This window comes from Eubalaena glacialis, chromosome 3 (assembly GCF_028564815.1).
Source record: "Eubalaena glacialis isolate mEubGla1 chromosome 3, mEubGla1.1.hap2.+ XY, whole genome shotgun sequence".
Classification (NCBI taxonomy): domain Eukaryota; kingdom Metazoa; phylum Chordata; class Mammalia; order Artiodactyla; family Balaenidae; genus Eubalaena; species Eubalaena glacialis.
This window is the reverse complement of record NC_083718.1, coordinates 193,905,040-193,931,118: the sequence shown is the minus strand read 5'-3', so window position 1 is coordinate 193,931,118 and position 26,079 is coordinate 193,905,040. Positions and strand designations below refer to the sequence as shown.

Sequence of the window (26,079 nt, the reverse complement as noted above, 5' to 3'; positions counted from 1 at the left end):
CCTTCCATGCCTTGTTTGGCTGCTGACATCCCAAGGAGTGAAGCCTGCTTCTCTTGGACAGTCCCTCCTGGCTCTTATGGCCTCAGTCCTTAGGTGTCCTTAGGACCAGGTCTGCCTGCTGCTTTGTCCTCACCACCCTGACTACCACCATCATCCCCATCACCACCATCACCATCACCACCATCATCATCACCATCACCAGCATCACCATCACCACCATCACCATCATCACCATCACCATCATCACCATCACCACCATCACCATCATCACCATCATCATCATCACCATCATCACCACCATCACCATCACCACCATCACCATCATCACCATCATCATCATCACCATCATCATCACCATCACCACCAACACCATCATCACCATCACCATCATCACCATCACCATCACCACCTCCATCTCCATCATCACCATCACCATCATCACCATCACCACCATCACCATCATCACCACCATCACCATCACCACCATCACCATCACCACCATCACCATCATCACCATCACCATCATCACCATCACCACCATCACCATCATCACCATCATCATCATCACCATCATCACCACCATCACCATCACCACCATCACCATCATCACCATCACCATCACCACCTCCATCTCCATCATCACCATCACCATCATCATCATCATCACTACCATCATCATCACCATCATCACCACCACCATCATCACCATCATCACCATCACCATCATCACCATCATCACCATCACCACCATCACCATCATCACCACCATCACCACCATCCCCACCATCACTAACAACACCATCATCCTCACCATCATCACTACCATCATCATCGCCACCATCATCACCATCCTCACTGTCACCACCATCATTCTCACCATCACCATCATCATCACCATTACTGATGTCACCACCAGGATTGTTCTCACATCCACAGTACGGTCACTCTACACTCTCCAGGGGCCAGATCCTTTGCTAAGCTCTTCCCATGTGGTTTACACGCATTTAACCCTCACCTCAGCCTAGAGGAGGAGTCGTTGTCTCCCTATTTATGGAGGGGGAAACTGAGGACAGCCAGCTCCAGCCAAGGGGCCCTGCTGCTCTGCAGGCACCACTGGGGTGGAGGCGGGTGCACGGATCTTGTCTTTGAAGAGATCCCAGGGCTGGACCCGCAGGTCCCTCAGGAGCCCCTGCAAGGGCACCCTCCTCCACCTCAGCCTCGTCTGTCCAGGCTGCCTGCACCTGGGGTGGAGACACGGGCCTGAGAATCAGCCCCGGAAGCAGAAATTCACCGATAGTGCCTCATCTGTAACTGGGCCCTCTTACCCGCCCGGGGGCGAGGCTTGGCTTATTTTTTTATTAAGAGATTTTCAAACTCGAGAATTTCCAGGCTAGCAAGGGGACCGTGACCTGGCCTGGCCTGGGAGGGGTGGGCATGGTGGGCATTTGGAATCTCCAGTCCGTGTGGTGGGCGGCTGTGGATCAGGACCCCCGGCAGAGCGAGGTCTGGGCCCCGGCAGCCACCCCGGGCTGAGCTCAGCAGATTCCGCCTCTGGGGCCACGGCACCGGTTACTGAGGAGAAGCCCGACCCTGGTGTTGCCACGTCCTTTTTTTTTTTTTTAATTTTTATTTATTTATGTATGTATGTATGTATGTATGTATTTATGTATTTATGTATTTATTTATGGCTGTGTTGGGTCTTCGTTTCTGTGCGAGGGCTTTCTCTAGTTGCGGCGAGCGGGGGCCACTCTTCATCGCGGTGCGCGGGCCTCTCACTATCGCGGCCTCTCTTGTTGCGGAGCACAGGCTCCAGACGCGCAGGCTCAGTAGTTGTGGCTCACGGGCCCAGCTGCTCCGCGGCATGTGGGATCCTCCCAGACCAGGGCTCGAACCCGTGTCCCCTGCATTGGCAGGCAGATTCTCAACCACTGCGCCACCAGGGAAGCCCTGCCCCGTCCTTTTGTGAAGCAAGGCCATCGTCCCCACTGGCCCACGTCCTCTCTGGACGCTCAGAAGGGGCAGGATGCGTGTTCCTACAGCCCGAGCTTTCTGTCTGCCACATTCCTGCTGCCAGTTGTGTTTCTGTCTGAAAGGAGCTGCATGCTCTGTACGCACCGAAGCTCGGCTGAAAACTCCCCCTCTTCAGAGACATCGCGCTGGGGCGTCCTGCCCCCTCGAGGGCACGCTGATGGTTTCAGACCGGCCTGCTGGCACTCTGAGGAACACGAGGGGCAAGCCGCCAGGGCTGGGGAACGAATCTGGGGTTCTCTCCGAGCCTGTTTCTGACACCCCCGCCCACTCCCCGCCTCCACGAGGCTCCCTCAGCCAAGCCGTTTGCACGCAGCCTGGCAGAGCAAGGCTGGGCAGGCCCCACGGGCCCGGGGGAGGACTGTGCCGGGGCCCCAGCCCTGCAGGGCGAGGTGAGCTGCCGGCCATCCACACGGGGGCCCCTGGAGGTGCCCACTAAGCCACGGGTCCCCGTCCGTCCCCGCAGTCCTTGGCCAGAGACTGGAAAGCAGCCGGCGGCCCCTGTGCTCCCCGTGTGCTCTCTCTGTGTCCTGCACGCGGCTCACTAAGCAGCGGCCTCGTCCTGGGTGGAGGAGTGGGGGTGGGGAGGGGCCCGAGGACGCTGCGTCCAAGGTCTGTCCTGCGGTGATGTGTCCTTTCACTTGGTGGGAAGTTGCTGTTTCTAAAGCTGCCACTTTGACGACATCCATCCTGGGGGTCTTGGACGGCCCTGGTTAGAGGCCTCAGGGGCCATGAAATGGCCTGAAGTGGGGCAGCCGGCGGTTGCGTTCCAATGTGAGGGCCACCTGCAGGGGGCGGTCAGCAGGCAGAGGAGGCCTGGACTGCGGCGCGGGGCTCTCGCTGGGCCTCTGGAGGTCTGGGGTCTCCAGGGGCAGGAGCTTGTCTTCCGGAGGGGACTGAGTCAGCCTCAGGCTGGGGGCTTGTGCTTCTCAACAACAAAGAACTCATGTGCTTCCGTTCTTCCAGAAAAGGGTGGAGGGGTATTTGTCGCTGTGTCTAGGAGACCATCAGGCCGCAGAGCTTGTGGCTGGCGTGTGGGGCACGGCCCAGGTCACACCGCCTCTGCCTCTGGCCTCCTTCCCCTGCACAGGGTAGGGCTGGCATGAGGCCCGAGGCCCGGCGGGAAGGAGGGAACAGAGCTGAAAACTGCCTTTAAAAAGAAAAGGTGCTGATTCTGAGGCTTCGAGAAAGGGCTTGTGGGGGCTCCAGCTGCCAGGCACCTGGGAGCAGGTGGGCCGGGGCACCTGGGAGCAGGAGGCCGCCCCCTTCCCCGCGCTGCTCCCGGGAAGCAGGCCCTGACGGAGGGGTGCGAGTACACACTTACATGCACACACACGAGTGTGCACACGACTCACACGGCCTCATTCGCACACAGGACTCAGGGAAACGCTCTCACCCGTGCACAGGCCCTCCACGCTCTGGTGCACACACACACTCACACCCGTGTACAGAGGCTCAGCTGGGGTATGCACTCACACGTGCATTCACAGGCCCACGAGTGCAGCCCCTCAGGCCCGGGGCGACCCCCTCCTCCGCGTCACCCTGTCCTGACTCTGCCCCGCCCGTGGGGACCCCAGGCCAGGCCTCCAGGACAGCAGCGACCCCCAAGCAAGCCCCTCCCCGGTGCCTTCGGAACGAGCTTCCTGACGGTGGCCGGGTCCTGGCCCCTCGCCCAGGGACCCTGGACAAGTCATGGTGCCTGACTCGCCTCCCGCCCTCAACAGTCTCCAGGCTAAAGCTGTTCCTGAACCGTAGAGGCCACAGCCTGCACCACGAGACCCCGGTGCCCTGCCAGCTGGGCCGTGGCCGCGCCAACCGGCACCTCAGCCGGTGCAGGAGCCTGACCCCAGTGCGGTGCCCTGGGTTGTCCCCCCTGGATGGGGACCCGCAGGCAGCGTTGGGGCCGACACAGGAAGGCCACAGGCTCGGTGACATGTGAGGTGACACGGGGGCAGGAAGTGTGCCCAGGAGAGCCCCTGGGGCGAGGCTGCAGACAGGTGCGGGCTCTGACCACAGAAGACAGGGAGCCCCACGGGCGGCGCCCATGTGGGCGGCAGAAGGGCTGACTCGGGGTCCCGGGCGCGGGGCGAGGCAGGAGCTGCCCCCACTGATGCTGGAAGCTGCCAGCAGCCACTGGTCGGGTTTGTTTCTTGGTCCCCTGTCAGAACATAAAGTTGAAGATCAATAAGCCACCATCCCTGGCTGGTCTGGTGGTTCTAAGGGGTCTGGGGCCCGGCCAGCAGACGGCCTGGACCCCCAAGGTCATAGGGAAAGAGCCCACCTGGCCCGCCCGGCAGGATGTCCTCACCTCGAGGCCACGACGGGGGCTGAAGGGGGCGGGCCAGGCCGGTTGCCCGCCGTGCGGTCCCTCCTGAGGACACGTGTGCACCCAGCGCGAGCATCCACGGGGGTGCAGATTTGCCGCCATGCCAGGCCTCGGCTGCGCTGGGAGCCTGGGTGCCAACCCCCCTCCCTCTGCTCTCCACCCTGTGGGTCCCACCAAACGGCCGCCAGAGATCCGCTGTCGGGGCCAAAGGGCGTGGGGTATCTGAGGCAGCGCAGGGGCCCTCCCGCCGGTTGTGCCCTCGGGGTCGGGGTCGCGGGACACAGGGAGGGGCTGGTGTCCTCTTGCCCGGCCCCAGACCACACATCCATCCATGGGAAGGAGGAGCCAGCGGGGGCTCCCGTTGGACCCACCCTGGGGGTCAGGCCCCCACCGCCCTGCTGACCGGGCCCCTCCTCCTTCCTGGGCTCCCAGGCCACAGGGCCGCCGCAGGGCCAGAGGGCCCAGTGTCCAGGAGAGTCCCGGGGAGGGCACCCCCTGAGGCCCCGCCTCCCAGGAGCTGTGGTCTCGGGGTCCTGCGGCCCCCACCCCTCACCCTCCTGACGCTTGGTTCCAGGCAGACATCCCCCCTCACATCTGAGTTCACCTCCATTGTTACCCACTGCGTTGGCCCTGGAAGCAACGCGGTATCTTTTTATATTTCTCTGGGACGTTTCCTCTAGCTGGGATGATTCCTAGACAAGAAATTTATAGCACAAATTTTCCTTTAAAAGTATGGATCTTTCATGCTATTCTGCCATAATTAACCGTAGACAATATTAAAACGTGTTATCACCCCAAGAGGCAATGAAATTTCCAGAAGTTCTCTGCTACACATTCTGCCACTTTTATTGGCAAGACTGGATTAGCAGCAAAGGGCACCTTGATTTTTAAAATCATCTTATAATTATGATGATTCTTCCTAGATCCCATCTGATGAATACTCAAAACCATTGTTCAGCAGTGAAAAAGAGGAACCACTCAGATCAATTGGAAACATTTCCTGGGATGGTTTTGTGCATTAAAAAAAAAAAGAAAGCAATCTGAGGTTCTCCCTCACTGCTATGGCTTTTTTAGGTTCCCAAATCCAATTTACAGGGGATTGTTTGAACCACCCAGGCTCAGCCAGGCTGACAATGTCCCTCTCGCAATTACCAGCACCTGCATTAGGATTCAATGGGCTTAAATTACCAGGGGGGCCGAGGCAGACACCCCACTGACAACAATTAACATAAAAGGGTTCTACCATTTAAAGCTGTGGGTGGGAATTACAAAAGGTTAAGAGACTAAATATAAAAAAATTTTTGAATATAAAATCAATGTGCTTTGTTAACTAAAATCTGGGTGCTATAATTTAACCAAAATAGGGTTTAGAATATCTGGCAATAGTCCACATCGATGAAATCCTCTTTTCTTCTCAACGAAAAGCAAATCGTCTATTCAAAAGTTAAAAACAATTGAACTGAGATATTTCATATCAACAAAATAATAAAATACAGAGTTTGAATTACATATTACTGACATTAGGCCTTGGGAAAGAGAAAGCATTTTCTCTCCTCCTTTTACTTATTTGTATAATTAGAAGCCAAGTTTTTAGAGGGTCCACTTTCTTAATTGCCCACCAGATGCGGGAGGGAAGATGCTGACCTGCCGTCCTTGAGAACCTGGCCCCGGCTGGGGGTGGGGTGAGGGCCGAGCCCCCGGGTAGGTGCTGGGAGGCCTGGGCGAGGCTGGGCGGAGGGGGGCTGAGACCCCTGAGTGGGGGTGACTTCCAGGGGCCCCTCCTTTGTGCACAGGCCTCGGCTCCAGGTGCCCAAGGTTCTGAACCTGTGACTGAGAGGCCACATCCCCTTCTGTCCAGGGAAGTCTGGGGGCGGAGTGTGGGGCACAGAGGTGCCGAGCGCCCGTAGCTGCTGCCGCCTGCCGGGGTCCGTGCTCACGCACCCCGGGCTCTCGGCACGAGTCTCAGAACAGGTTGGAACTGGAAAATTGCTTCAAAATGTAAGACGACTCAGGCTCTGCTCTGACTTCAGGTCAGCCTCAGCCGCGATGCTTCTGCTCGGGGCCTCCTTCCCTCCCTCCTGTCCTGGGGCAGCCCGACCTCCAACCTCCGGGAGACCCCTAACTGCTCTGAGGTTTGAACCCGACTTCGTGCTCCAGCGGCGGGGGTGGGGTGGCCTCCCCCACTTGCAGCAGCTCCCCACCTGCACCCGGTGCCGACCGCCTTCCACACCCAGCGCTACATCTAGGAGCAGGCCTGCAGGTGCCACCTGCCAGGTCCCGCTGGACCGACCCGTGGCCAGGCCCCCAGCTCTGCCTTCACCCACCGGGGCCTCGGCTCAGGGCCCAGGGCACTGCCTCCTGTCGGTGAGTGAACCCCATGGCAGGAGGGCAGGGCAGGGCCGGGGGCGGCAGCTCTGGACCCCCAGCCTCAGCCCCAGCCGGCCTGACCCATCTGGCGGGCCGCCCACTCCCGGGGGGGGCCTCATTAGCTCCCGAGGCTGCGACACCCTCACGGCACGACCATGGTCGTCTCCCTCACTCCCCGTTGGTCTAACAGAATCGGCATCTTCACCACCAGCCCGTTTTACCAAACCCATTAATCACAACCTTACAGTCCTGTCGCGGGGCTGCAGGGTGAGGTCGCAGGGCGGGCAGGGGTCACGGACGGGGCCTGCTTCCTAAAAGGAGACGGGGAGCGGGGGGTGGGGGGGCACCGGCACGGAGGCGGCAGGAGGCCAGGATCCTTGCCCGCAGGCTGTTTCCCGCTCAGCTGGCACCCAGCAGGGGCCGGTAGTGCAGCATGATGACACGGTTTCTGACTCGGGCTTCCAAACCACTTGGCAGATGGCTGGTTGACCATCCTCCCCTCCTTCTCTGATGGCAGAACCTGGTCCGAGCTGGCAAATTGTGTTGCTTGTCTCCGTATGGCCTGGTGTGGTCACGTAACCAAGCTCTGGCCAATGAGGTGTAAGCGGCAGTGGGAGAGATACCCCCGGGAAGCTTCTTATTTATTTATTTATTTATTTATGGCTGCGTTGGGTCTTCGTTTCTGTGCGAGGGCTTTGTCTAGTTGTGGCGAGCGGGAGCCACTCTTCATCGCGGTGCGCGGGCCTCTCACTGTCGCGGCCTCTCTTGCTGCGGAGCACAGGCTCCAGACGCGCAGGCTCAGTAATTGTGGCTCACGGGCCTAGTCGCTCCGCGGCATGTGGGATCTTCCCAGACCAGGGCTCGAACCTGTGTCCCCTGCATTGGAAGGCAGATTCTCAACCACTGCGCCACCAGGGAAGCCCCTAGGGAAGCTTCTTAGAAGCGAAGGGCCCCTTGCTCCTTATGCTTCCCCCTTCCTGCTGGCTGGAATAGGGGCATGATGCCTGGTGCTTGTGCAACCCTCGAGGACCGCGAGGTGGTGCCCAGAGTAGCAGAATGGGAAACAGAAGTGGGAGTCCCTGGCGATCAGGAAGGGTGTCACCCCTGCCTCTGAACTTACGTGAGCAGCAAACGTCGATGGAGCTGAAGCCACGACTGTGTTGTTAGAAGCAGCCAAGCCTCACCGTTAGCATGTGGTCTGCCCAGGAAGAAGCCAAACGAAGCAGGCATGTGTGTGAGCTCCATGCCCTGAGAGTCAGCTGGAGAGACGGGTGACCACAGTGGAGCCGCCCGGTGAGGGCACGGGGCCCAGTGACAAGGCCTCGGCGAAAGCCGTCCCGTGTCTGGCTCTGTGGCACGTGTCGGTCATGGCAGGCATTCAATAGTGTCCGTGACTCTGGGCCGAGAGGGAAGCCGGACGTTTCACTGGACTCCTCTGCGTGGGGGTCCCTGTAATTCGCTTCAGTAGAAACTCTCACCTCAGAGATTTCCTGGCCCAAGTTTATCTCAGGACTTGTGCTGAATTATCTTTCAATCTGAAACCCTCTGGGTCTCTTTGAGACCTGTCCGCGTGGGGATCCTGGCTGCGGCCGGTGCCCCGAGGGCGCGTTCCCCAGGCTTCCCAGGGCCCACTGCAATGTCCCTGCCCTTGGATTCAGCAGGGGCTGCCTTCTGCCTCCGCGTCCTGCCCCTCACGCAAGTGAGCACACAGGCAGAGACAGCCACCCGAGACCGCCAGGCCCCGTGCTGGCTGGAGAAAGGGCTCGGGTCCTTGGTGAAGGTCTGGGTCCGAGAGCCAAGCGAGAAAGGGCACAGCCGTGCTGGGGTGAGCATGAGAGGGACGGGGTTTATCTCTCTGGTTCTGAGAATACAGAAGTTCACTCTTATGAGGAAAAGACTCCTGGTTTTTGATCCCTGTACATGTGGGCCTGCCCCAGAACTCCGCACTCTGCTTTCTTTTAGGATGAGGGATAAAGAAAACTTAAAAGTTAAAGATATCTATCCCCATATAGTCATAGAATAAGCCATTGTATTAGAATTAGAAAAGGCTTGGGACTTCCCTGGTGTACCAGTGGTTAAGACTCTGCGCTCCCAGTACAGGGGGCCAGGGTTCGATCCCTGGTCAGGGAACTAGATCCTGCACGCCGGAACTAAAGATCCTGCATGCCAAAACTAAGACCCGGTGCAGCCAAATAAATAAATAAATAAATATTAAAAAAAGAAAAAAGAAAGGCTTGCTCCCTCCCTAGCCCAGCAGCCCCGTGTCCCCCTCTGGCCACTTCGAGGCTTTGCTCCGCCCACCAGGGTCCCAGGTCCAACTGGGTGCCCCTCAGGCCTGCAGCCCAGGGTCCGCCTTCCTGCTGACGGGGTGCGGGGCCCCCGAGTTGAAGCCGTTTCTCTCACTGGCGGCTGACCGCTCACCTCCTCGCGGCAGGGCTGGAGCGTGCACCACAGGACAGACGGAGGACAGACAGACGCTGCGCGTTCACCACCCTGGGCCGACCTGGGCTCCCCGCAACACGTCCGAAGGGCTCGGGGACAGGGCGAGTGTCATCGTGGGCGAGATGCTCTGCCGCAGCCGTGTCCGTGGCGGGGGGGGACTTTCACCGGGAACGGTCCTGCGTGAACCCACTCGCACGACGGGAAGCATCAGCGCTAAGAGGGGCAAAAGCAGAAGGGAGCCCGCCTCCCTGGCCTCTGGCCGGTGGGCCCTCTCCCTTCTCGGGGCACTCTCCGGCTCAGACCCGTGACGGGGACGGAGTGGGGCGCGGGGGCTCGGTCAGCCGTCCTGGAGGTGGACGCTGTGACCACCACATCTGGCAGAAGAGCAAACTGAAGCCCAGGGAGGGTCAGCCGGAAAATGACGGACACTCTCTGGCCGGTCCCCAGATGCTCCTGCCGGGGACCCAGGGCCCTCCGACTCGGCGCCGAACGCAGAAGGGTGACGGCTGGAACCCAGGGGGTCTGTGCCCCTCGGCTTCCCTATGGGGCACTTTCTACAGCTCGATGCCCGTGCCCTAGCCGCGCTGAGTCCAGCCCACAGGCCCGCACTCGGCCGACGCGGGGCTCCTCGCATTCCACCAAGACCTCCCAGCGGCTCTGAAAGCCCTCCCAGCGGAGGGCCTGGCGCCCAGTGAGCGCTTTTACACAGAAATACGAGCACATTCCCCGATGACAGTGCAGCTGAATTTGCTTCCATAAACTGAGGCGGAAGCAGAGAGGGGGTCTCTGGCCAGGCTGGCCCCGCCTGCCCCGTGAGGGAGGCACCCGGGGCTCAGTCCGGACGTGCCTCATCTCAGCACCGCACGGCCACCCTGTCTGGCTCGGGCCCCGGACACGGCAAGTCTGTGCCCTGCACCCACCTGGCCGCGCCCAGGGCTGGAATCCTAACTGGAGGGATGGGGGCCCCTTCAAGAGGCTGAGGAGACGGGCTTCCCTGGTGGCGCAGTGGTTAGGAATCGCCTGCCAATGCAGGGGACACGGGTTCGAGCCCTGGTCTGGGAAGATCCCACATGCCGCGGAGCAACTGGGCCCGTGCGCCACAACTACTGAGCCTGCGCTCTAGAGCCTGCGAGCCACAACTACTGAGCCTGCATGCCACAACTACTGAAGCCTGTGTGCCTACAGCCTGTGCTCCCAAGAGAAGCCACCGCAATGAGAAATCCACACACCTCAACGAAGACCCAACGCAGCCAAAAATAAATAAATAAATTAAAAAAATTTAAAAATAAAAAAAGAGGCTGAGGAGAGCATGAGGGCCCTAAACTGAAGTGTGCGCAAGTCTGCCCGGCAGGGACCCCAGCCCCAACTACCGAGCAGCCCTCCCAGAAGCGACGAGGGCCCTGGGGACCAGGTGGGGCCCCCGGCAGCTGATCAGTTGATGCTCGGCTGGGACGCGCCCTCTGTTAACTCAAATGCCCACTCTCCCCGAAGACGCGAGCCCTGGGTTTGCGGGAGGATTCGATCCCTGGGTTTGCGGGAGGATTCGATCCCTGAGCATGAACTGCAGTGATTAAACCAACTCAGCCCGAGCTCCAGCACTAGCTTCCGGGAGTAATTCCAGAAAGGACCCGTGGCGAAGCTAGGCCCACACTCCACGGAGGAGGCAGGTCTCCCCTGCCCGGGCCTGGGGTGCGCGGGCTCTGCCTGACACCGGAGCCACATCTCCATGAAGAACCGGGAGCCAAGCGCACACAGAGATGCTGTCGGCCCTGTGCTCCAGGCAGGGTGGAATCGGTCGGAAAACCAGGTGAACACGTGTGACCATCAGGCCCGCAAGGACCCCACAGAGCCGGGGGTCACCTCGGGGGCCTGGGGGAGGGCTCCTACGCGGTGTCCTGTCCAGGCCGACACAGGCCTCCCGCTGGCAGCGGCCTTGGTGGGTTTGCCACCCTCCAGGGACAGGCCTGAACAGAAAGAGCCCTGAGACCAGTGGCCCGGGGGCCTCACCCGCTGCCAGGCTCACAGGGGATGAACAAACCAACTTCACTCTGTGTTCACGGCAACGAGGGCTGTGCAGGTGGACAGCCCAGGACGGCGGTGCAGCAGCCCGGACCACTCATCCCACCCCACCCCGCCCCTCCCCCACCGGGGGCCCTGGGTCTGCACGGTGAGCACGTCCAGCAGCCCGGACGCCAGGTTGGCAGCCCCCAGCCTGCCTTTTAACCCATCGCCACGGTGACCGCTCCTCGGAGCTGTCTGAGATGTCTTCCCGGGACATCCCGTGTCTCCCAGGTCCACTGTTCTCAGGGAGCAACTACACTTCCTCCTGCCCAGGTTCGGGGGCACCGCTGTCACCCCATGCAGCCCTGAGCTTGTGCTGCCCACCGCTGACCCCTTGGTTAGCCCCACTCACCGGGCAGGTCGCAGGGGTCTCCCTCGGGGAGTGGGGAGTTGGCGCCGGCACTCTCCAGGGCAGCTCTGGGCTCCAGGGCCCTGGACTTGGGGCCGGACCGAGGGTAGGAGATGCACTGGAACCCGCTGTGGAGGGAAGGACAGGGCTGGGCTCTGCTCGACACCGAGCTGGGTGACACCTGGCTGCGGGGACACGGGGGTCCAGGGGCCGGTCCAGGTAGGAGAAAGGGCTGAGGTGGCCACTCGGAGACCAGGGTGGTGGGAAGGAAGGGGGGGGCAGGCAGGGTGTCTCACGGCAGCCCTGGCCTCCCTGCCTCCCTGCCCTCTGCCTGGACCCCCTCCCTGCCCGGACCCCACAGTCAGAAGGTGCCTTGGTTTCCCCTCCGCCAGACAGAGCGCGTCGTGACCCCAGTGCCCGCAGTGTCCTGGCGGGAGCGGAAGGGGTGCGGGAGGGGCGCGGGGGAGCAGAGTCGAGGAGGGACCCCTCCCCACCCTCATGAGTGTCACGCGGGGTCACCCTTACTCACAACGGGGTCTGGATGGGTGTCTCTCTGTGACCATCGTCCACTTTGAAAAAGCTGACCTCCGAGTAGGCTGGGAGCTGCACGTATCGGATACCCGCGGAGATCTCCACCACCCGGCCGTGCTCACCTTCCCGAAGGAGAGAGAGGGGCTGCCGAAGGCCGCGGGGGCGGGGCGGCCGCACCTGGGTGCCCCCAGCCCCCCACCCCGGCCTCCGTGAGGAACGTGTGTCCAGGAGGAGCAGGGCGCTGCCAGGGGCCAAGAGCACGGTCACCTCGCCCTCCACTCGCCTTCCTGGTCCCTCCCCTCCTCTTGGCCCTCGGACGACCGTCCACGCTCTGCCTGCCCGCCCCACCCCGTCCTGGGAGTCCAGACGCCGAGTCCAGTTCCGGGCCGCAGGGCACCTCTGTGCCTCTGGCTCCGACCGGTCCCTACTCTCTGGGAGGGCCTCTCCTTGCTGGCTGGCCTCAGGGCTTCACCGGCTACAGGCTCAGGGCCGTGGGGGATCGACTGAGCACACGGCCACCCATCTCCCACCTCGGCCTGGGGGATGGGCTCCCCCCACTCGCCTACATCCCCGAGGCACCCAGCACAGGCCTGGTCACATGCACTCAGGGGCTCGGGGTCAACAACAAGCACTGACCAGCGCCAGTGAGGGCCCTGTGCAGCCTCGAGTTGCTGAGATCGGAAAAGGAGACATGCAGGGCAAAGACCAGAACGTCGTGGACTTGGGGAGAAAAGGAGCCAAGTGTAGGGACAACTGTGGTTTGATTGGCTTCTGGTTCTGGTCCAGAGGGCGTAACTGGGACCAGAGGGTCCCAGAGGTCCGTTACAGACCAGAGGTCCGTAACACGGACCCTCCGACTCGAAGCAACCAAAGAGCAGACAAAACTGAATGAGACTGTGGTTTTCAAGACCCTGGACATCAGGCAAGGACAGTGGTTCCTGAGGGACGGGAAACACGATGGACTCCACAGTTGCCCAGTTCCCGCCCTGAGAGGACGTGCGGGGCTGGTGCAGAGCGGGTCGGGTAGAGGCTGGGAGACAGGCCCACGCAGGAGCGGAGCAGGGGGGACCTCGGGGTCAGTGCAGCACAGATCAGAGCATGAGTGAGGGGAGAACGAGAGGCCCCAGCAGGATGGGAGGCCTGCTCGTCCTGTCGGCCAGGCTGGAGAACTCAGAAGTCAGGGCACGTCGAGCAGAATTCTCAGTAATGGGGGGGTGACTGGTCTTAGACTGAGCCCCCCCCTCCAGACCCAACAAATCCTAAAACCAAGACCTGAGAGGATTAAACTGTCTCCAAGCAACTTAACTGCGCCCCAGAACAAAGCTCAAGAATGTTTACAGGGACACAGGCGTCTCTAGCCCCCAAGGTAAAATTCACAAGGTCCGACATTCAATCAAAGATTACCAGGCAGAGAAGGCAGGAAAGTATGGCCCATAACAAGGAGGAAACTCAATCAAACTGACCCAGAACTGACACAGTGGAAAAGGATATCTTTTTTTTTTAAAAATTAATTAATTTATTTATTTTTGGCTGCATTGCATCTTCGTTGCTGCGCAGGCTTTCTCTAGTCGCGGTGAGCGGGGGCTACTCTTCGTTGTGGTGCGTGGGCTTCTCATTGTGGTGGCTTCTCTTGTTGCAGAGCGTGGGCTCTAGGCACACGGGCTTCAGTAGTTGTGGCACGTGGGCTCAGTAGTTGTGGCTCGCAGGCTCAGTAGTTGTGGCGCATGGGTTTAGTTGCTCTGCAGCATGTGGGATCTTCCTGGACCAGGGCTTGAACCCATGTCCCCTGCAATGGCAGGCAGATTCTTAACCACTGCGCCACCAGGGAAGTCCTGAAAAGGACGTTTTTGAAAGTTATTATTATAACTGTATTCGTGTGTTCAAAAGTTAAGTAGAGACACAGAAGATATAAAAGAGAACAAAGTTGGGGCTTCCCTGGCGGTCCAGTGGTTAGGACTCTGTGCTTCCACTGCCGGGGAGCGCGGGTTGGATCCCTGGTGGGGGAACTAACATCCCTCATGCTGCACGGCCAAAAAAATGAATAAATAAATAAATAAAAATTAAAAAGAACAAAGTTGATTCTAGAGGTGAGAACCATGAGATGAAAAAACACACTGGATGTGATCAACAATAGATTAGATTCTGTAGAAAAAAGATTCATGAACTTGAAAACACAGCTATGGAAATGATCCAGAATGAGACACTGTGAGAAAAAAGAAAAAAAGGAAGGGAGCGAGGGTGGGAAAGAGAATCCATGGAACCGGGGGGGCAGCCTGATACATAGAAAATTGGGGTCCCCAAAGTGGGGGCAGAGGCTATCACAGAAAAATTATCAGAAGAAATAATGGCTGGAAAATTCCCAAATTTGAGGAAAATTATAAACCCACAGATCCAAGAAGCTCAACAGATTCCAAGCACAAGAACCACAAAGACAACTACGCCATGTCGCATCACAATCAAATTATTCAAACCAGTGAAAAAGAGAAAACCTGAAAAACAGCCAGAGGAAAAGGACGTTTGTACAGGGACATGAAAGCAGATCTCTCAGGGAAAACAATGCAGACAAGGTGACACCACGAAGCTCACCTGGAAGATGAGCCAGAATCCTGTATGCGGTAACAATGTCTATCAAAAAGGAAAGCAAAGTCAAGATGTACGGAAGCTGAGAGAATTCATCACCAGCAGACACACATGACAAGAAATGTTAAAAGTTAAGTCCTTTGGGCAGAAAGAAAATGGTAGCAGATGGAAATCTGGATCCATGGGAAGGAATGAGGACCAGAAATGGTAACTCAACAGATGAGACTTCCTTTTCTGTTTGTTAAATACTCTTTAAAAGATAAATGACTGTTTAAACAAAAATAATAACAATGTATTATAAAGTTTATTAGATACATGAATGTAAAATGTACTAAAACAATAGCATAAAGATTGGGATTGTAGAAGTCAGTTAATTAAATGACATAAAAATCCTAAATGTTTATGCTTCTTATAATAGAGCTTCAAAATACATGAAGCTAAAACTGATAGAAATGAAAGCAGAAATAGACAAAAACACAAGTATAATCAGAGATTTCAACATACCACTGTCAATAATTGATGGAACAAGCAGACAGAAAATCAGCAAGGATCTAGCAAACTCGACAGCAGTGTCAACAAAATTCACCTGATTGACATTTATAGAATTGACATTTATAGAATATGCCACCCAATATTTATAGAATATGCCACCCAATTCCACTCAGGAGCAGAATTCACACTCTTCTGAGCCATATTCTGAGCCATAAAACAAGTCTCAAAAGATTTAAAAGAATTCAAGACATACAAAGTATGACTCCAACCACATGGAATTAAGTTAGAATCAATAACAGAAAGATCTCTGGAAAATTCCCAAACACTTGGAAATGAAACAACACACTTCTAAATAACTCTTGGTTCCAAAAAGAACTCAAAAGGAAAATCAGGACGTATTCTGAATTGAATGAAAATGAAAGCACACCATACCAAAATTTGTAGGACGCAGCTAAAGCAGTATGAAGGGGGAAATTTATAGCAATAAACTTCTATATTAGAAAAGAAAGGTCTGAAATAATGTTAGAAACTTTCCACCTTAGGAAACTAAAAAAGGAGAGCAAATTAAATCCAAACTAAGCAGAAGCAAGGAAATAATGAGATCAAAATAGGAATTAATGGGACTTCCCTGGTGGCGCAGTGCTTAAGAATCCACCTGCCAATGCAGGGGACACGGGTTCGAGCCCTGGTCTGGGAAGATCCCACATGCCGTGGAGCAACTAAGCCCGTGTGCCACGACTACAGAGCCTGCGCTCTAGAGCCCGCAAGCCACAACTACTGAGCCTGCATGCCACAACTACTGAAGCCCGTGCGCCTAGAGCCCACGCTCTGCAAGAGAAGCCACCGCAATGAGAAGCCTGCACACCGCAATGAAGAGTAGCCCACACTTGCTGCAACTAGAGAAAGCCCACGTGCAGCAACGAAGACACAATGCAGCCAAAAATAAATAAATAAATTTTAAGGAAACAAAATAAAACAAAATAGGAATTAATGAAATAGAAAACAGACAATAGAGAAATCAGTGAAACCAAAAGTTGGTTGTTTATCAATGAAACTGATAACCTCTCACTAGACTAGTCAGGAAAAAAAGAAAGAAGACCCCAATAATCAATATTAGGAACAAGAGAGATGGTATCAATTCATTAAGCGGGGAGCAAGGGAGTGTTATGAACAAGCTTATGCCAAGAAATCTGAAACCCTGGAAGACACAAAACACCATACTCACTCAAGAAGAAACAGATAAACTGAACAGCTCTATATGCAAAGGAAACGGAATTAGTAGTTAAAAATCCTCCCACAGAGAAAACTCCAGGCCCAGATGGGCTTCCTATTGAATTCTACCAAACACATACAAAGATTGACTCCAAATAGATAATAGGCCTAACTGTAAGAGCTAAAAATATAAAATTCGTAGAAGAAAACATAGGAATAAGTCTTCATGACTCTGGGCTAGGCAGTCTTCTTAGATATGACACCGAAAGCACAAGCAACACAAGAAAAAAACAGGTAAATTGGACTTCATCAAAATTTAAATGTATGTGTTCAAAGGACACCATCAAGAAACTGCATGACAACCCACAAAATAGTAAAAAGATATTTGCAAATCAGATATCTGATATGGGAGTTGTATCCAGAATATATAAAGAACTCTCAATAACTCACAATAAGAAGACAAGTTGCCCCAATTTTTTAATGGGTAAAGGATCTGAATAGATATTTCTACAAAGAAGATCTACAAATGGCCAATAAGTGCATGAAAAAAAGGCTCCAGATCATTACTCATTAGGGAAATGCAAATCAGAACCACAACGAGATACCACGTCCTGCCCACTAGGATGAGTATAACCAGAAAGACAGAGCAACAAGTGCTGGCGAGGAGGTGGAGGATTGAAGACCCTCAGCCACTGCTGCCGGGAATGAAAACACATCCAGACTGAAAAGGAAGAAGTAAAATTGCATTTATTTGTAGACGACATGATCCTGTGTATAGAAAATCCTAAGAAATCCTCAGAAATAACCAGCAAGGTCAAAGAATATAAGATCAACATGTAAAAATCAACCGTAGTCTCGTAATTTCTGAAGTGAAGATAACAAAACAATTCCATTTATAATAGCATAAAAGAATGTAACAAATGTATTAATAAACAAATTATAATTAAACAATAATAAATCATTGATCGTTTATTAATAAATTTAAGAAAAGTGCGAGACTTGCTCACTGAAAAATACAAACGTTGATGAACGTAAAGAAAAATAGGTGGAGAGATGTCTCATGTTCATGAAGCAGAGGATTCAGTGCTGCTAATGGCGGTCCTCCCAGCTGGAGTCAATGCATCCCCAACAAAATCCTAGCAGCTTGTTTTCTTTCCTTTTTTGGGGGACAGAAATGGACAAGCTGATCCTAAAATATTTATATGGAAATACAGAGGTCCCAGATTAGCCAAAACAATTTTGAAAAAGAAGAACAAAGTTGGAGGAATCTCCAGTTTCAAAACGTACTGGAAGGCTGCAATAATCAAGATGGCGTGGCAGTGGCCTAAGGATAGACACATCGATTGAGGGACAGAACTGACGTCCAGACATAAACCCTCACCCTTACAGTCAAGTGACTTCTGACCAAGGTGCCCAGGCAATTCAGTGGGGAAAGGACAGTCTTTTCAACACATGGCACTAGGACAACTGGAGTCCACATGAAAAAAGATGAATTTAGACCTCTATCTTACCCACAAAAATTAATTCAAGAGGGATCAGAGACCTAAATGTAAGAGCAAAAGTTGTACAAGAAAACAGCAGAAAGTCTCTGTGAACTTGGGCTAAGAATCCTTAGACAAATCACCAAGAACATGGTCCATGAAAGAAAAAACTGACAAACTGTACTTCATCAAAATTTTTAAATTGTGCCCTTCAAAAGACAACATTAAGAAGATTAAAAGATAAGCCACAGACTGAAAGAAAATATCTGCAAATATATATCTGCTAAAGCACTTGTATCCAGAATACATAAAGAACTCGTATAACTAAAAACTAAGACAAACAACCCAATCAAAAAAAAAAATAGGTGAAATATATGAATAAACATTTCTCTGTAGAAGACGTACAAACGGCCAATGAGCACATGAGAAGATGCTCAACACCATTAGTTTTAGGGAAACGCACATCAAAACCATGAGGAGGGACTTCTCTGGCGGTCCAGTGGTTAAGACTCTGTGCTTTCATTGCAGGGGGGCAGGTTCGATCCCTGGTCGGGGAACTAGGATCCTGCATGCCGCGTGGTGTGGCCAAAAAATTTAAAAAAAAACCAAAAAACAAAGAAAACAAAAATCCATGAGGAGATGCCACCTGACATCTTCAGGATGGCTACTCCCTGGCGAGGACGTGGAGAAATCAGAACCTTCGTACATTGCTAATGGGATGGTAAAATGGTGCAGCCACTTTGGAAAAGAGTTTGGCCGTTTCTTGAAAAATTTAAACACAAACCTACCCAACAATTGACCCAACAATTCTACTCATAAATATATACCTGAGAGAAATGAAACCTGTTCACACAAAAACCTGCACATGAATGTTCACAGCAGCCAAGTGCCAAGGACTGGACTGCCCACGGACGCAGGTGAGCAAAGTGCTGGGCGGGCAGGATGGGACGCTAGTGGTCCACAAAGAGGAGAGCAGCGCTGCGCGCTGGGCGGGAGGGAGGGGCGGAGCGCGACCACAGGTGAGATTCCATCCACGCTCCGTGTCCAGGAAAAGGCGTTTGTGGTGCCTGGGGTTGGGGGTGGGAACAGGGCAGAATGAGGTGTCTTTTTGGGGGGGAGGAAATGTTCTGAAATGGAATTGGTGTAGCAATGGTTGCCCAACTCTGCAAGTGTACTAAAAATCATTAAATCCCTGAATATAGATGAATTTTACGGTATGTAAATGATACCGCAATAAAGTTGTTAAAATAAGCCAATTGTGACTAAATATACTTGATTTATGCTGCACGTCGTGCTTCCTACGCAGAGCCGTGGAACCGAGGTGGACCACCGTACAGGAACGTCTGTCTCCGGTGGTCCCACTCCGTCCCTCTGGGTCTGCTCTGCTCACGGGGCGGGAAGTCTGGTCGTCCCTCTGCTTGGCCGCAGGGCTGACTGAGCATCTAAACGCAGCCCAGACGGATGGGCGTCTGTCCACCTTGGTTACCCCACGAGGAGCTTGAGGAACCCTCCCCTTGCCAGGCTGAGCGGCTGGCCCAGCGCCCACGCGGCCTCCTCTGTCCTCTGACTCTCGAGTGTGACCACCGGGAGGGCCGCCTGTGTGCTCACGCACACGCACACAGATGCACACACAGAGCCCACGTGCTCACACACGCACGTGCACCGCACGGCCGCCTCCCGCCGTCTGGAGGGCTCGCACGCCCACCGCCCTTTCTGCCAAGGCTCCGGCAGCGAGGACTTGGGAACAGGGTGACCTGGGCGCAGCCGGGAGGCCAGAAGCCACCTGTGGCATCTTGTCTGCGTTTTTGCTACTTCAGAACCCGACACCTGCTTATCCTTCTGAAAAGTTTGGCCGCCTTCCTGGAGACACTTACCCGTGGCAACTTCCCCATCGTCCCGCTGCAGCTGAATGGTCAACGTGAAGGAAGATCCCTGGGCCACGTCCATCACCTCCGGACCCAAAATCACGATCCCTGTGGCTTGTGCTGGGGAGAGCAGAGCGCACCTGTCGTGGGGTCAGGGTGGTGAGTGCCACGGGTCTGCATCCCGCATCCCGCATGCCTTGTGCAGCCACTCAGGCCTGACCATGTCCCTGAGGGGCACTGCGGGGGGCGGGGGGGGGCGCATGGATGGCACAGCTGTCAGGGCTGGGGGACCGTCACTGACGCCGTGACCTTAACCCCGTCCTGAGGGCCGCCTTCAGTGATTTGAAGTGGGTCATCTCAGAACTGACCTGATCATGGTAGGGGGACGGCAGAGCTGAGGTGACGGCCCAGCAGTGCCCAGTGCACCCGGGGCACGTTCCCGCACGGCCTCCCTCCCACCCACTGCTCGGACCTGGGCGTTGCATTGCGTGCGTCTGTCAGTGACCTGATGTGTGCTGGACGAGGCTGCGGCCACCTGCCCGGGAGCTGGCCTGGCGAGCAGGGTCCACCCGCAGCTCTGAGTAAGCAGCTGCACCCGTGGACCTGGCACCAAGGTTCTGACCGGTGACCCGAGTCCCCGGAGCCTAACAGAAGCTCCCATGCCCGGGGGCAACACGGGGAGGGCGAGGCGCCAGCAGAGGACCCTGCAGGCCACAGGCCACCGGTGCGCACGCTGTAGTGCAGAGAGCTCAGGGTGGGGGGCTGGATGGAGGCTGTGCAGGGGGGCCAGACGTCCAGAGCCCCGCGAGTGGGAGACCCCGAGGCTGGGAGCCCTGCTTGAAGCAGGACCACTTGGGTCCAGGGTCTGACGGGGGCCTCTGCACGTCACGAGCCCCGTGAAACCACAGCAGAGCATGTTTCTCCCAAAAGGGGATTCTGGGCTCCACTCCATCCAGCCCCGCTTGGTCCACGCCTCCCGTGAGACTGCCCAGGGCCACCCGAGAAAGGACACGGCCAGACCCAGACGTGACCCCACAAGAGGACCCCACGGGGCCAGCGGGAAGGCCGGGGGCACCTACCCATGGGGTGGCCATTGATCCACACCCCTCGGTAGACGCCCCCGGAGCAGTGGGTCATGCTGCCCTGTCCACTGAACACGTCACCGTGCCACTGTCCCTGCGGAGAGAACCACGGGCTCAGACGGGCTGGTCTCCCTGCCGCGCAGCCCGGCGGCCCCCCAGGCTCCGAGGGCCCCCGGGGACCACAGGCTGCCGGGAAGCCAATTTGCTCCCCAGAAGCCACTGCCCTTTGAAAGTTTGGAGACAACGGCCCGAATACAAAACGCAAAGAAAATATGGCTCCAAAGGGCACGCTTTTTAGCACAAAAGCCTTTTAACACCGAGATACTGCATTTGTGCAGAGTCACGGGAGGCTGACGGTGCAGGCGGGCGAGCGGAGGCTGGCGGGGTCGAGGAGCTCAGCGTTCCGACAGACTCCCTGATAATAAAAAGGCCAATTAAAGTCACACTGTGAACCCACACAGCCGCACCCTGGGGGCAGTGCCAACTCGCCGCACACCCCAACTCTGCCACCCCCATAATAAGCCTGCTTTGCAAACGATACACACGACAGAGTGGAAGAATGGTGGAAAGAGCAGGAAAATTGTTTTTGTGGAAAACTTTGGGATCCTGATGGTATTGTATTCAACTATGAATTACTCCCATTAGAAGAAGAACTAGCCAAAGGCACGTTTTGGTTCTTTCACTCTTTGGCAGAAGTTGATTGGGCTCCCGCTTTCCTGCCCAGCCCTCCGAGTGGCCCGAGGCCGCCCAGCAGCTGGGGCCGGGCTCCGGTTGGCGGGAGTCTCTCAGGCCCTCGGGAGGGGCCGCCTGGCAGGTGGGGCCTGTGGGAACGGCCCCTGAAGAGCTCAGACACCCCAAGATTTGGGGGAACAGGTTCCACGGCTGTTTGGGTCACTGTGCTCACATTACAAGGTGACAGGGAAGGGGCCTGGCCGCGGCTCCCCCTCCAGCTGGGGCACCAGACAACTGTGGCGCCCTGGTGGGTGCCTGGCAGTAGCGGCAAGGCAATGGCTCGCGGCTGCAGGAGGGGCCGGCTGCCAGCTGCGGGTGGCAGCTGGGCAGAGGCGTGGCTGTGCCCCCCACGGGAGGCCTGGGGCCGCAGGGCAGCCTCGTCCCTCCAGCCCCCAGACCCAGAGAGCTGAGCCCTCTGGGCCCACACTCAGGCTGCGTTCCCGGAAAGCTCGGTGCCAGCACGGCTGACACCGCAGACGGTCTATCGACGTCCCCCTAAGACGTGGCTCACGTCTGCAGGCAGCATGCCAGGCCAAAAAGGGGGCGAGGCCCCAGGTATCACGGCAGAGGGGGGACCGCAGCCAACCCAGTGGGCCCCGTGCTGCCGTCCTGGGCTGGGGCTGGGGAGCCCCGGAGTCACTAGCTGACCATCCCTGGAGCCAGTGCGGCCTCCAAGCAGCAGCATCTGCTGGGCTTGATGCCTGCTCCCAGGAAGGGATGCTGTGCACAGGTGTGCATGCACGCGGGCGTGTGCACCTGTGTCTGTGTCTGTGTGGTGGACGTAGCAGTGCTCAGTGACCGCGATGGGCGGGGTGACTGGGGGGGAGCAGAGCAGGAGGGTCCTGGGCCGAGCTGGGCCGCTGTCCCTCAGTCCGGGTGGGGACAGCCCTGGGGGGCAGGGTAGCCGCCCCCCGCCCCCGAGCTGTGTAGAGCAAATTGATGTCAGAGCTTTCCCAGCTTGAGCCGCCAGGAGTCGGTTTGCTGGGGGCAGTGGTGCTGAACGAGTCGCTGGAACCCTTTGCTTCCCTCACAACGCCATCCCCAGGCCTGAGAAGTGACCGGTTTCAACTCGGGAAGCAGGTCTCACGGCCAATTGAACGCAGCCTCTCAGGAGCCAAATGAACTCATCGCCCAAACCCGCCCTGCTCCCCCCCAGCCCTTTTACGTAGAGGTTCATGCCTTCTTCTGAGGCTCTGTGCTGGGGTGCCTGGGCAGTGGGCCGGTGGCCCCGGGGAAGGGTGGTCGCCTCCAAACACCCTCCTGTGGGGCCTGGCTGCCTCCCCCGCCCCCCCCCCCGGCCAGCAGGAGCTGCGCCCGCTCGGTGCCCGGGGCCAGTGTGCTGCCCGCCCGCACGACCGCAGGCCTCATCCCCGTCCTGGGCAGCGGTACTGGGGTCACCGCCCCCGCGGGGTGGACGGGGGTGGACGCGCAGGGGCAGGTGGGAGACGGGGATTCCAGCCGCGGGGAAGTGGCGGGAGCTCAGTGTGCACGCCTACCTGCCCGCACGACACGGCCGCGGCCTCCCATCGAGCGCCTCCATCACGTGACTCCGAGCGCTCCCGCCAAAGAGGGCCGAGCTCTGTGGTGCCCCGTGGGCCCCTCCCAGCGGCCTCTCCCTTCCCTCTCAGTCGTGGTCCCGTCTCGTCTGTCTGTCTGTCTGCTCGGGGCACGAGCTTCCCAGGGCAGGGCTCCGTGGGGACAACTAGGGCTCGAATGAGCGCGGGCTACTCTCCAAACAGCACGATGGCCACTGGGCCCCTCGACCGTGTCGGGCTCCACGTCTCCGCGCGCCCTGCCCGGCCCCTCGGCCCTCTGCGAAGGTGCAGCGTGGGCTTTCAGGAAGAAGGCAGGCAGGGCCTCGGGGTCGCCCGGGAGCCAGGAGCAGACTCAGGCGGGTCCAGCACACAGAGCCTTGGAGCACGGCCTGCGGTGCATGGGCTGCCACGTGCAGAGCAGACGGGCAGTGAACGTGCCCATCAGACCACAGGGCCCCGGCCCACCCCGCCCCGCTGGGTGTGAGCAGGGTCGGGCTCCCCGCCAAGTCGCTGTCTAGTGCTTGCCGTCCACGCGAGCATGTTGACAGGCATCCACGGTCATCCACGTTGACCGACCGCTCAATCGCGCTCCCGTAATCTGAGACCCCCCCCACCCCCCAGCTCAGGCTGCAACACAGAACTTTCCTGGGACAGATATACGATACACTCCAGCAGAGTAACTCATCCAACAGCGTAGAATCTAATTAATGTTACAAATCATGCTTTTGAAAATCCTGCCCGTTCTCAGTCAGCTGACATGCACCAGAGCACGAACAAACAGGTGTTAACGCATCTTACGCGCCTGCCGGCTCTCCCTCCTCCTCCCCACCCAGGTGAGGACCTGTGTGCGGCTGGCGCAGTGCAGGAGGATGCGAGGACGGCCAGGCCACACTGCACACGAAGCACGGGGGGGACGGGGTCCCCGTTAGGAGAGGCCCCGCGGGGTGAGTGGGGCGCACCTCGTGGCCGGCGGTGGCTGAGGCAACCCCAGGGCCTCTCAGCTCCAGGATGGGGACCTATGTGCTCAGAACTCCTTCCCTGGTCCTTTCTTTGAAGAGCACGGAGTCGGGGGTGGGACGAGGGGCTCCTTGGGTGCCTTTCCCACCACACATGAGTTTGAATAAATTGTGAGAAATACACACTTGACTCTTCTCATTTCAGGAAGCACTTTCTAGTTAATTGATGCTATTTTTCTTTCCCGGGGAAAGTGACGGTGCTTTTCCTGGAATTGCTTCTATGGCTGCGTTGCCCTGTTGCGTCTTCAGGCGCTCCCAGGCACACTCTGAATCTCTGCTCCGGTCAGAAGCCCACCTTCCCAGCTCATCCATCTCTTCCCCACCTCCAGTCCTCTCCAGGGCACCGGGGTTTGGCCGACCACACCAGGAGGGGCCAGGGCCCGGCTCTCCACAGCATCTGCTTTGATGGCATCCAGTCTGGAGGAGGTGACTTCCCACTGTCGCCAAACTCCCTCCTGGAGCAGGTGAGGACTTTCCTGAGGCCACGGCTCCTAGACCAGTGAGGGGCGTGGCCCCGGGTCACCTGCCTGGGCCTGTGGCTGCAGGGGGCCGGGGGCTCCAGCTTTCGGGGTGGCCTGCTGGGGCAGCAGTGGCCACACAGGCCAGAGTGTTGGTGGCCCCTGCCCATCATTCTCTGCAGACACAATGCTCCTCACTTCCCAACTAGCAGCAGGGTCCCTAAGGTGTCTTTGACCTCCACGATCCTGGCCATAAGTTCCTCGGATTTCAAAGTGTGACACAAGTGCTGCTGATGTAAATACAAGCTGCCTTCACACGCCGGGTTCTGACATCCGTCTGTGTAGAACCCCACCGGGAACGTGGGGCAGCGCTGGATCTGCTCTGGCAGCCCAGGCCCCTCCTCCCACGACGCTCCAATGGGCCCAGATGCTTCTCACGGTCAGGCCCCCGTTCCTGGACTGTGACCTCCCAGCCAGAACAGTGGCACGGGGACACGGAGCCCCTGGCATTCCTACAGGTGCGCAGGTGAGGAGAGCCACCAGCAGGTGAAGATGCGCATGAGGCCGACCACCTGCTCTGTGCGGTGAGCAGGTGCGCCGCCCAGCAGGCCTCCCTTCGGGAAACACAGAGAAACGCCAACACGAGAAACGCAGCCAATGCACACGGAGGTGCCCCGGGACGGGCGGAAGCGCACTGCTGGCGGCACCACGGCACAGCCGCACAGGTAGGAACGTTCCGTGTGCACAGAGGCTGAGGCTCACCGGACAGCACCCCTCTGTCCCCTCCGGCAGGTGTGGGCTCGCCTCCACAGCCCACGATCCGTCCCCAGGCTCCACGGAGGAGGCCCCGGAGGATGCTGCTCTCCGAGGGGCTGCCTGCCTCTTCATCACTTCATTGGCACCGTGCTTATTTAAAAAGCAGAAAACGTGGGACTTCCCTGGCGGTGCAGTGGTTAATCCACCTGCCAACGCGGGGGACACGGGTTTGAGCCCTGGAAGTCCAGGAAGATCCCACGTGCCGCGGGGCAACTAAGCCCGTGCACCACAACTACTGAGCCTGTGCTCTAAAGCCCGCGAGCCACAACTACTGAGCCCGCGCGCCACAACTACTGAAGCCCGCACGCCTAGAGCCCGTGCTCTGCAACAAGAGAAGCCACTGCAATGAGAAGCCTGCACACCGCAACAAAGAGTAGCCCCCGCTCGCCGCAACTAGAGAAAAGCCTGCGGGCAGCAATGAAGACCTAATGCAGCCAAAAATAAATAAATAAATAAACAAACAAAAAACGAACCAAAAAACCCCAGAAAACACAAGCGTTGGGGGAGGATGTGGAGAAACTGGAACGCTGGTGCGCTGCTGGTGGGAATGGAAAATGGTGTGGAGGTTCCTCAAAACGTTAAAAATAGAATCACCACGTGACCCAGCAGTTGCGCCGCTCCCAAACCTGGGAGCAGGATGGTGCTCACGGTGGCGTCACTCACAGGCGCCGAGAGGTGGACACAGACCGAGGGCCCATCGATGGAC

General features: G+C 57.2%; 1 protein-coding gene across 1 annotated transcript in view; it reads right to left on the bottom strand.

The window, feature by feature from the left end:
* Positions 1–26,079, bottom strand: part of MORN1 (MORN repeat containing 1) — a 53,798-nt gene that overhangs the window by 19,520 nt on the left and 8,199 nt on the right. The window contains exons 7-10 of the mRNA XM_061184161.1: positions 20,814–20,910; positions 19,744–19,854; positions 12,103–12,226; positions 11,582–11,701 (exon numbers count right to left, since the gene is read on the bottom strand). Coding sequence (XP_061040144.1) covers positions 11,582–11,701; positions 12,103–12,226; positions 19,744–19,854; positions 20,814–20,910 — 452 coding nt within the window. The remainder of the gene's footprint in view (positions 1–11,581; positions 11,702–12,102; positions 12,227–19,743; positions 19,855–20,813; positions 20,911–26,079) is intronic.